Raw genomic sequence first — 10,383 nt, forward strand, 5'->3', positions numbered from 1 at the left:
AAGGGGTATTCTGCTGAAGAGAATTCTTGGGAACCTGCAAGTTATGTACATGCTACTAGGCTTATACGCAGGTTTCGCAGCCGTCACCCCGAAAAATGGGCTCGTTTAGGCATCCGGAGGCTGCCCCTTGAGGGGAGGCACTGTCAGGGAAATAGGCGCATCCCTATGCGCAACCTCGAAAGGTACGTTCGTGTTAACGCGCGTCAGCGCACACGGAGGCGCAATGTGTTTCCAAAACGAACGCCCAACGTTACGTCTGATCGAGCGCGCGTACGCGATGGTGGTACGAACGCATAACATTACACGTCGTAGGCATACGAATGCTATGGCACGCACACGACTGGCCTAGGCACCTTGCCTATTTAAACGTTCACCTGACAGTGCTGCATCGCTGGATTATCGTCAGCTTCTCCTGTGTACCTGTGTCCGTGATTCCTGCTGTCTGATATTCTGTGTACCGACCCGGCTTGTTTGACCTGCTCCTGTTGTTCTCCTGGCTCTTACCACTGGCTTGTACCCGACGTCCCTTGTCTGCTCCCTGCACCCGATCTCGGCTTGGCTTGGACTCCTATTCTCCGGTCTTCAGCTCAGGACCCGTAGCTCCGACCTTAGGACTGATCTTCTGTGTTTGACCCCCGGCCTGGCCTTGACCCTGCTATTGGACTTTCGTTTATCCCTCTCTTGGACTTTCCAAGCACGGTTGCCCCCGGAGACCTGTTCTACTCAGCTCCTGTCATCTGCTGCTGCTACCAGGCAACCTGTGCTACTGTGGGCACTGCATTCCTTTGTCATCTTCAGGGTTGTGCTGCACTCGGCCGCAAGGGGAGCCCTCTCAGCATCTCGGCCTCCCTCCAGATCCTGACAACATGGCTGCATCAGGACGTGTGTTCTGCAAGCTCCTGGTTACCCCCTGCCCATCCCGGCTTCTCACCCCGTTTTTTACAGGCAAGCTATCGGCCAAATAACACAGAACCAGATTGTCCACCCGGGGAACCCATTCCAACACTCCACGGGGTAAATTACACCGTTTCTTTGCGGTTACAGAGACTTTCCCCAGGCGCCACAATTGCGGCTCCACAAGGACACATGCTGGAGGTTCAAACCTTACAGGCTCAACCTTCATCTCCTAGCCCTTCTACCACCTCGGATTCCATACCAGAGACCCCTGAAGCTTTCTGTCCTGATATGCCGGACCCCTCACAATATACAGACGAGATTTGCCTGGATCAAGACATCTGGGCCCTGCTGCAGGCTCTCCCGACCAAAAACAACATTGAGGAGCTCATCCTCCGGCTAGAGGAAACTCACCAAAGGGACATCCAGGCAATCAGAGATGATGTACAGTCCCTCTCAACCAAGGTATCATCGGGAGTAACCTAACTGTCCGCTTTGGAACAAAGAGTGACTGCCTTGGAATGTTCCCAGGACTCCCTCACGGACTCGGCAGTAACCCTGCAACTTCACCTGGAGGACCTGGAGGACAGGAGTCGCCGTAACAACCTGCGGCTACAGGGTCTCCCGGAGGCCACGGGCACTGAAGACCCGTGCCCTGCCTCGACCCAGGGCCCTTCACAGGTGTGCCCTCAGAGATCCAGGAGATGGCTTGGAGTTCCATCTATGGAACGGACATGTGAGTCCCAAATGTGCTGCCTCTGCTCATCCCTCTCCTGCCTCCTGTCACCGACTGCCATTTGCCAGCACCCCGCTGATCCACTGCTGCCCAAATGGCGTACCGCTCCCCCACTGTATAATCTGCCCCCAATGGTTTTCTTATTACCGCACTCAAGAGGGCCCTGTACACATTTCGATTCTCTTGCCCAACTGTTCCTGAGTTCTCCTGGCTGACCTACTCAACTACAGAGCTCATGCACAAAGGCGATAAGGAACACTTACATCCTGGGGCTCCCAGACCTGTGAGTACTGCGGTGTTCATGTTAGACTCCCGTGATGGTCGTCCTGCTCTACGGTCACTGTGCCTTCTTGCTGCATGAACCCCTTCGGCCTACCCAACCCCTGCCTACAGGCTAACTAGCACTTTGCCAGGTAAGAATTCATGAAACCCACTGGGAATCTTTGGACAATTACACCTATAGACAGAAAGACATCAATGGAACCCTGTCAGGGAGTACATTACCCCCACCTCCATCGCTGTACTATGTCCTGACCTGGAGTGGACTTTTCACTGGCCCCCTCCGAATCACACCCCTCAATTCATGTGACCCTAGGAATTATGCTATCACCATGCATTTTTTGAAGGACTTTGTGCCTCAATGGTTTCTATTCCATTTAGAGCTGCATGATAAGTTTATTATTGTTATATGACAGCACTCGCACTGCATGCTTTACAACATATCCGCTGTTGTAGGATCAACAGGACTATGCGCCTGAATGTTTCTGCTCCATCTGGAGTCATCTGATATGTTTACATTATACTGGCTTTTGTAGGGCCACATGCCTCTTTGGGCTTTTATTTGGGCGGAGAAAAACAATATATGCTCATCCGTGGCTTATTGGGGATGGCGGTGCCCGATACATTACCCAGCACTCAAAGAGGTTGTCGGCACACTGCCGTCCTCTGGTCCTAAAGGATAACTTTACCTACCATGGGAGGGATGGACTAGTCTCTGATAGCTATGGGTGGGACCAGGGAGGCTGTAGTCTGCATGGGAGATTGACGCGGGTGGGGAGGCTTACCCTCCCTGCTCCCCTCTTGGGGGGATGGGCAGGCTTTGCCTAGCCCGGGATCCACCTGAGGCAGAGTATACACAGGACACTCCTTCACACAGCGCCAATTGTGGGTGCAGGGGTCCAGCTGGATCTGGTCATGAGGGCACTATTGCTCTGGGTACAGCGCTTGGTGGGTGCCTCTCCTACCTGAAGCTGAACCGGTCTCCCATGCAATTGTTGGCCAGCACCTACACGGTTACAGGGATGCGGTCACCCCATGCCTAAAGTATAATCCTGAGAGGTAGTGAATGGGGACACGGGGAGGGGTTCCTTCTCCCCTAGGGGCTTTCTTCCGTACACACTATAACAGTTTTTATCCAATGGGTCTGTTAATTACTTGTTTTATCCCACCTGAGAACTTTGACCAATCTCTCACTATTTTTGAAGAGTACTGTTCTGACACCGAAACTCTGCCACACACCCTCTCGATCAATTCTAATATGCAGACAATCATCAGCTCCCCAGTTTAACTGCCTGGGAAAAGGGTTTTCACTCCGAACCAAAAACACCATATTCTACGGTTCACACACAAATCCTCCATATGTACCAAAATGCAAGAGACTAACTTTAAAATACTGTCCAGGTGGTACCGCACACCATCACTGTTGCATAAGTTTTCTCCCTCAACATCGGACCGGATAAAAAGCGTTAAGCGCTGGTGAGCCGCATCTTTGAGCATTTATCGGCATTTATCAGTGTTTTTTGACGTTAGAGCGTTTTTACAGCTGAAAAACTCCTCTCAGAACCCACTCGTTTTTTTTTTTTTTTTTTTTACAGCCATATCAGTTTTCTGTAGTGTCTGCTTCAGAGATCAAGAGAAACATGTCATTTGCTGTATATATGTAAAGCAAAATATGTTTTGTACGCATTCAATTTAAAAAAAAAAAAAATTATATATATATATATATATATATATATATATGCACCAGGCCGGTATATATAATTTTCTATTTCAACGTTTTGACGAGTCCTGAAAAAGACGAGCTTGTGCCTCATTGAAACGACAAAATAATGTCTATATAATATATATATTTTTGTAATGTAATTATTATACTTAATTTTATATTTCAATATTTTATTGAAAGATTCTAGAAATAACAAGAGTAGCAGATAAACATTAATCAATGTTCAGATTATCGCCATGACAAATTTACAAGTACATAATTATATGTAATTATAATATACGTTCTTAAAAAAAAGTAACTATTATATCTCAAATAAGTATTGTTTTATAATAAAAATAATTATGATTTAGGTTTTTTCATATTTTCTTTAAAAAAAAGTAATTATTATATCCCATTTAATATATATATATATATACATACATATATATATATATATATATATATATATATATATATATATTTATTTTATATAATTACTATATTTTCCATTAATATATTATATACTGTATATATATATATATATATATATATATATATATATATATATATATTTATTTATTTATTTATTTTAATTTTTTTAAGTTATTATATCTAATATAATTAATAATTCATTTGTATAATATAATTGTATTTATTTGTAACATATGATATTTTCTTTTAATATAAGTCTTTTTTTTTCTTTTTATTATAATGAATATTTGATTAATCTCTGTAATAACATTAGGTATTATATACAATTTTAATACATTTTTTCTTTTGTTATCCGAAGGAATGATACAGTTTGAATATATTACATATAACGTTATAAGTACACTGTGTTCACAGTTCTCTCCATAAATTCTGGGTATTCGATGTTGACGAGGAGTCAGAGTTATTTTAGGAATTAATTACGGAATCATCCAGGAACGGATGAGGATAAGTCACGGCTCTCCAGTTGTCAGTCCGGCTCCTCCGTCCCAGGACTTTAGGTTGTGTTTTTTTTTTTTGGCCCACTTAGGATCACCATACGCATTACCATCTGACCGCACAATCTATATACAGCCAACCATAGATTTACCAAAGCTATGAGGACCTACCTAGACTATCCAATCAGCCAGGCCCCTGATGATAACCCTAGAAGAGATAGTGTAGTGTTTGGTCCAAAGAAGGAGATTTAGGGTTATCATCAGGGACCTGGCTGATTGGATGGTCTAGTTAGACCCTCATAGTTTTGGTAAATCTATGGTTGGCTGTATAAAGGTTGCGTGGTCAGATTGTAATGCGTACGGTGACCCTAATGCCCCCTACACACGATTGGATTTTCCGACAACAAATGTTGGATGTGAGCTTGTTGGGGGAAAGTCCGACCGTGCCTATGCTCCTTCGAACATTTGTTGTCGGACTTTCCGACAAAAAATGTTGGCTAGCACGTTCTCAAATTTTCTGCCAACAATTTTTTTTTGACGGACTTTTCGATCGTGTGTGCACAAGTCCATCGCACAAAAGTCCACGCATGTTCGGAATCAATGCTCACCAAACACAACATTAGCAGAAGGAGCCCAAATGGTGGCGCATGACCACTGAACTTCCTTTTTATCGGCTTTCCGTACATCTTGTACGTCACTACGTTCGTAATTGTTGGCCAACATTTGCGTGACCGTGTGTATGCAAGACAAGTTGGAGCCAACAATCTTCGAACAAAATTCCACGGTTTTGTTGTGATTGTGTGTACGGGGCATAAAAGCGTCCGCTGTGTGATTTAGCTATAGACAAACAGCTTGGTCACCCTGCTACAGGAAGTGGAACAATGACGGATCAACAGGTAACAAAACTATGAACAATGTTACGGGGGGAAGTTGCCCGGTTGGTGGCACCTCTCCTATACGCCATTTTTTATTTTGCCCCCCCCCCCCCCGACCGGGTTGGCATGCACCGGGCCGATACCTGGAAGATGTCGTTGGCACACTTGCGGCACAGATTGTGCTGGCACGGTAGGATGACCAGGGGTTTGGTGAACATCTCCAAGCAGATGGGACATATCAGCTGCTTCTCCAGGTTATCCATGGTCTGGGTGTCCCCCCCTAAAGCCTTGAAGCCCACGGCGAAATTCATCCCTTTCCGCAGGACGCGAACAACCAAGGCGAGAGCGACAGGCTGGTCTTGTGTTGGATGTGAGCTTGTTGGCGGAAAGTCTGACCGTGTGTACGCTCCATCGAACATTTGTTGTCGGACTTTCCACCAACAAATGTTGGTTAGCAGGTTCTTAGATTTTCCGCCAACAATTTTTGTTGTCGGACCTTTCCGATCGTGTGTACACAAGTCTATCGCACAAAAGTCCACGCATGCTTGGAATCAACAGGTAATAAAACTATTATGTTATGGGGGAAGTTGCCCGGTTGGTGGCACCCCACGTTCTATACGCCATTTGTTATCCCCCCCCCCAACCCTTCTAGACACAATTCTAGAAGAGCCTTTGCATGCACCGGGCCGGTACCTGGAAGATGTCGTTGGCACACTTGCGGCACAGATTGTGCTGGCACGGTAGGATGACCACGGGTTTGGTGAACATCTCCAAGCAGATGGGACATATCAGCTGCTTCTCCAGGTTGTCCATGGTCTGGGTGTCCCCCCCTAAAGCCTTGAAGCCCACGGCGAAATTCATCTCTTTCCACAGGACGCGAGCAACCAAGGCAAGAGCAACGGGCCGGTCTTGTGTGACTTCAGTGGGCTCTGAGCCTCTGCTGGGCACACACCATCCCTTGCCTAACTATAGAGGGTCTTATCACCAGGGGGGGGGGGGGAGAGATGGCCTTAACCCCTTTCTTGCCAAGGGGGGGGGGGGGTAGCGTGGCCACCCAGTCGCTGTCCCTGGTGAGTCAGCCTGCTGCAGGGACAGTGTTAAAGGCGGACGTTGGAGGGGGGGGGGAGGCTGGAAAGGGGGGAATTCCTAGGGGGGTATTTTTAGCATTTGGATAAGATGGACCCCGATGGGAGGAGGAGGTCGCAGCTGTCACACACGGCAGCAGGTGACACTGACTCACACAATGACTCGCAGAAAATAACAAAGACACAAATACACTTCCAGAGGAACGCAAAACATCCACGCGTCACATGCACCGAGTGCGGGGATGCTTAAAGGGTAAAGGGGGACTCCGCAGCATGACAAATACATACCCCCCCCCCTTACATTAGGGCTCTGGAGTAGAGCACTGACGCAGGGTACCGGGATCTTTTCAGAAGGCTGTGTTAAGGTCCCACCAGTCATGATCTGCCTGCATTGCATAGAGAAGCACAGAGGCCCAGTCACAACGTCACTGGGCGTAAAATAGGCTGGAAATCCTTATAGTAGTGGTGCACCACGACAGTGATGGCTGTGATTTCCTGCACACTGGCCACAGGGGGTTGCTTGTTTGGCTTTACGTATTATTTACAGGGTGATTGGACGTGCTGGAGAGGTGGGGCGGTGACCTCACAATCTTCACCACCATGGTGAGAGGGGGGGTTGTGTGACTGACCATTAGTCAAATAGGGAGGGGGCTACCAAGTGGCTTCTCTATGGTGTCCAAAAAGAAGAGCAATGCAATTGGCCATCAGTTAGGGGAGAATGGGGCTATCCAGTGGCTTCCTCAGTGGTTTCTAATGGAGAGTTATGCCACGTACACACGATCGGAATTTTGGTCGGAAAAGGCTCTAAAGGCTTTCCCCGAAGGGATTTCGCTCACGCTGTCTTGCATACACGCGGTCACACCAAATTCCGACCGTCAAGAACGCGGTGACATACAACGGGACTAGAAAAAGGAAGTTCTATACCCAGTAGCCAATAGCTTCCATCTCCTAGTTGAATCTGAGCATGCGTGAGTTTTTGCGCGTTGGAATTGCATACACACGATCGGAATTTCCGATAGAAAGTTTTTCCGTCGGAAAAATGGAGAACATGCTATTAATTTTTTGCTGGAGGGAATTCGGACAGCTAAATTCCGATGGAGCCTACACACGGTCGCGTTTTCCGATGAAAAGCTCTCATCGGTCATTTGCTGGCCGAAATTCCAATCATGTGTACGCGGCATGAGTTCAGATGACCACCAGTCATGTGGGGTGGGGGCTACCAGGTGGCTTCTCCATGGTGTCTTATGGAGGAGGTAATGTGACTGAGCATCAGTCAAATAGGGAAGGAAAGAGTGGAAACGCATTTAGCCATCATTCAGGTGGTGTTGTCGCTACTACTAGGTTGCTTCTCCATGGTGTCTGATAGAAGGGTTGGGTAACTGGCCATCACTTAGCTAGATAGGGGGCTACCAGATGGCTTCCCCATGGTGTCTGATGGGAGGGGTAGTGTGATTGTCCATTATTAAAGTGCGGAGGGGGCTATTACATGATTTCCCCATGGTGTCTGATGGAGGGGCAGCGTGGCTGGCGATCAATCAAATAGGAAAGGGAATAGGATACCCCGTGGTGTCTGGTGGGGTGGTGTAACTGGCTATCGGTCAAATAGCAAAGGGGCTACCAGGTGGTTTCCCTATGGTGTCAAATGAAAAGGGCAGTGTGATTGGCCATCAGTTAGGTGAGGTTGGGGCTAACAAGTGGCTTCACTATGGTGTCCAATGAAAGGGGCAGTGCGACTGACCATCAGTTGGGGGAGGTTAGGGCTACCCAGTGGCTTCCCCATTGGGTCTAATAGAGGGGTACTGCAAAATGACCACCAGTCATATAAGAACAGGGCTACCAGGTGGCTTCCCTATGGTGTCAAATGAAAGGGGCAGTGCAACTGGCCTAAAGTTAGATGCGGTTGGAGCTACCAAGTGGCTTCCCTACTGTGTCCAATGAAAGGGGCAGTGCGATTGGCGATCAGTTAGGTGAGGTTAGGGCTACCCAGTGGCTTCCCCATTGGGTCTAATAGAGGGGTACTGCAAAATGACCACCAGTCATATAAGAACAGGGCTACCAGGTGGCTTCCCTATGGTGTCAAATGAAAGGGGCAGTGCAACTGGCCATAAGTTAGATGCGGTTGGAGCTACCAAGTGACTTCCCTACTGTGTCCAATAAAAGGGGCAGTGCGATTGGCCATCAGTTAGGTGAGGTTAGGGCTACCCAGTGGCTTCCCCATAGAATCTAACAGAGGGGTACTGCAAAATGACCACCAGTCATATAAGAACAGGGCTACCAGGTGGCTTCTCTATGGTGTCAAATGAAAGGGGCAGTGCAACTGGCCTAAAGTTAGATGCGGTTGGAGCTACCAAGTGGCTTCCCTACTGTGTCCAATGAAAGGGGCAGTGCGATTGGCGATCAGTTAGGTGAGGTTAGGGCTACCCAGTGGCTTCCCCATTGGGTCTAATAGAGGGGTACTGCAAAATGACCACCAGTCATATAAGAACAGGGCTACCAGGTGGCTTCCCTATGGTGTCAAATGAAAGGGGCAGTGCAACTGGCCATAAGTTAGATGCGGTTGGAGCTACCAAGTGACTTCCTACTGTGTCCAATAAAAGGGGCAGTGCGATTGGCCATCAGTTAGGTGAGGTTAGGGCTACCCAGTGGCTTCCCCATAGAATCTAACAGAGGGGTACTGCAAAATGACCACCAGTCATATAAGAACAGGGCTACCAGGTGGCTTCCCTATGGTGTCAAATGAAAGGGGCAGTGCAACTGGCCTAAAGTTAGATGCGGTTGGAGCTACCAAGTGGCTTCCCTACTGTGTCCAATGAAAGGGGCAGTGCGATTGGCGATCAGTTAGGTGAGGTTAGGGCTACCCAGTGGCTTCCCCATTGGGTCTAATAGAGGGGTACTGCAAAATGACCACCAGTCATATAAGAACAGGGCTACCAGGTGGCTTCCCTATGGTGTCAAATGAAAGGGGCAGTGCAACTGGCCATAAGTTAGATGCGGTTGGAGCTACCAAGTGACTTCCCTACTGTGTCCAATAAAAGGGGCAGTGCGATTGGCCATCAGTTAGGTGAGGTTAGGGCTACCCAGTGGCTTCCCCATAGAATCTAACAGAGGGGTACTGCAAAATGACCACCAGTCATATAAGAACAGGGCTACCAGGTGGCTTCCCTATGGTGTCAAATGAAAGGGGCAGTGCAACTGGCCATTATAGTTAGGTGAGGGTAAGGCTACCCAGTGGCTTCCCCAGAGAGTATAATAGAGGGGTATTACAAAATGACCATCCGTCATAAAAGAACCGGGCTACCAGGTGGCTTTCAATGAAAGGGGCAGTGCGACTGGCCATCAGTTAGGTGAGGTTGGGGCTACCCGGTGGGTTCCCAATGGTGTCTAATAGACTGACAATCAGTTGGGTGGGGTTGGAGCTACCAGGTGGCATCCCCATGACGTCTTATAGAGATGGAGAGGAGGGACTGTTCTGTAGTCCTGTCCTAGGGGGTCACAACGCCACTCCCCCACAGATACAGTACAGGGAGCGAGCATTGTCATGCTAGCACTGGACTACAGAACATCTCCTTCCTAAATTTTGAAGGAGGAGGACCCTAGTCCTGTCACTAGTGCTGGACTAGAGAGACCCCCCTCCCCCTATGTTATGGAGAAAAAGAGGTACCTAGTCCTGTCCTAGAGTGACAACACTGCTCCTCTATAGATACAGTACGGTAAGTAAGCTCCGTTTAGCCTAGCACTTAACTACAGAACCCCTCCCCTTATGTTATGCTTTTTCTATTATCTTTTGATCCTGACAGAAATCATGAGAGCTGTAAACTACCTATGTTATGGAGAAGATTGGGGGGGGGTGTTATGTAGTCCTTAACTAGGTTGACAATGCTGCTCC

The 10,383-nt window shown here is 47.9% G+C and overlaps 1 protein-coding gene across 2 annotated transcripts in view; it reads right to left on the bottom strand.

Annotated features, from left to right (window-relative positions):
- The window catches only part of TRIM54 (tripartite motif containing 54), a 49,057-nt gene extending 42,640 nt beyond the window's left edge, over positions 1-6,417 (bottom strand). The window contains exon 1 of one of the 2 annotated variants that reach the window (XM_077489382.1): positions 6,106-6,417. In XM_077489382.1, coding sequence (XP_077345508.1) covers positions 6,106-6,273 — 168 coding nt within the window. In that variant the 5' untranslated portion in view covers positions 6,274-6,417. Of the gene's footprint in view, positions 1-5,555; positions 6,021-6,105 lie in introns of those variants that run through there. The other variant, XM_077489381.1, reaches the window with a different exon arrangement.
- Positions 6,418-10,383: the final 3,966 nt, after the last annotated feature.

The sequence above is a fragment of the Lithobates pipiens genome, unplaced genomic scaffold, assembly GCF_037356315.1.
Source record: "Lithobates pipiens isolate NorthernLeopardFrog02 unplaced genomic scaffold, aLitPip1_a1.2 Scaffold_18, whole genome shotgun sequence".
NCBI classification, from domain to species: Eukaryota; Metazoa; Chordata; class Amphibia; order Anura; family Ranidae; genus Lithobates; species Lithobates pipiens.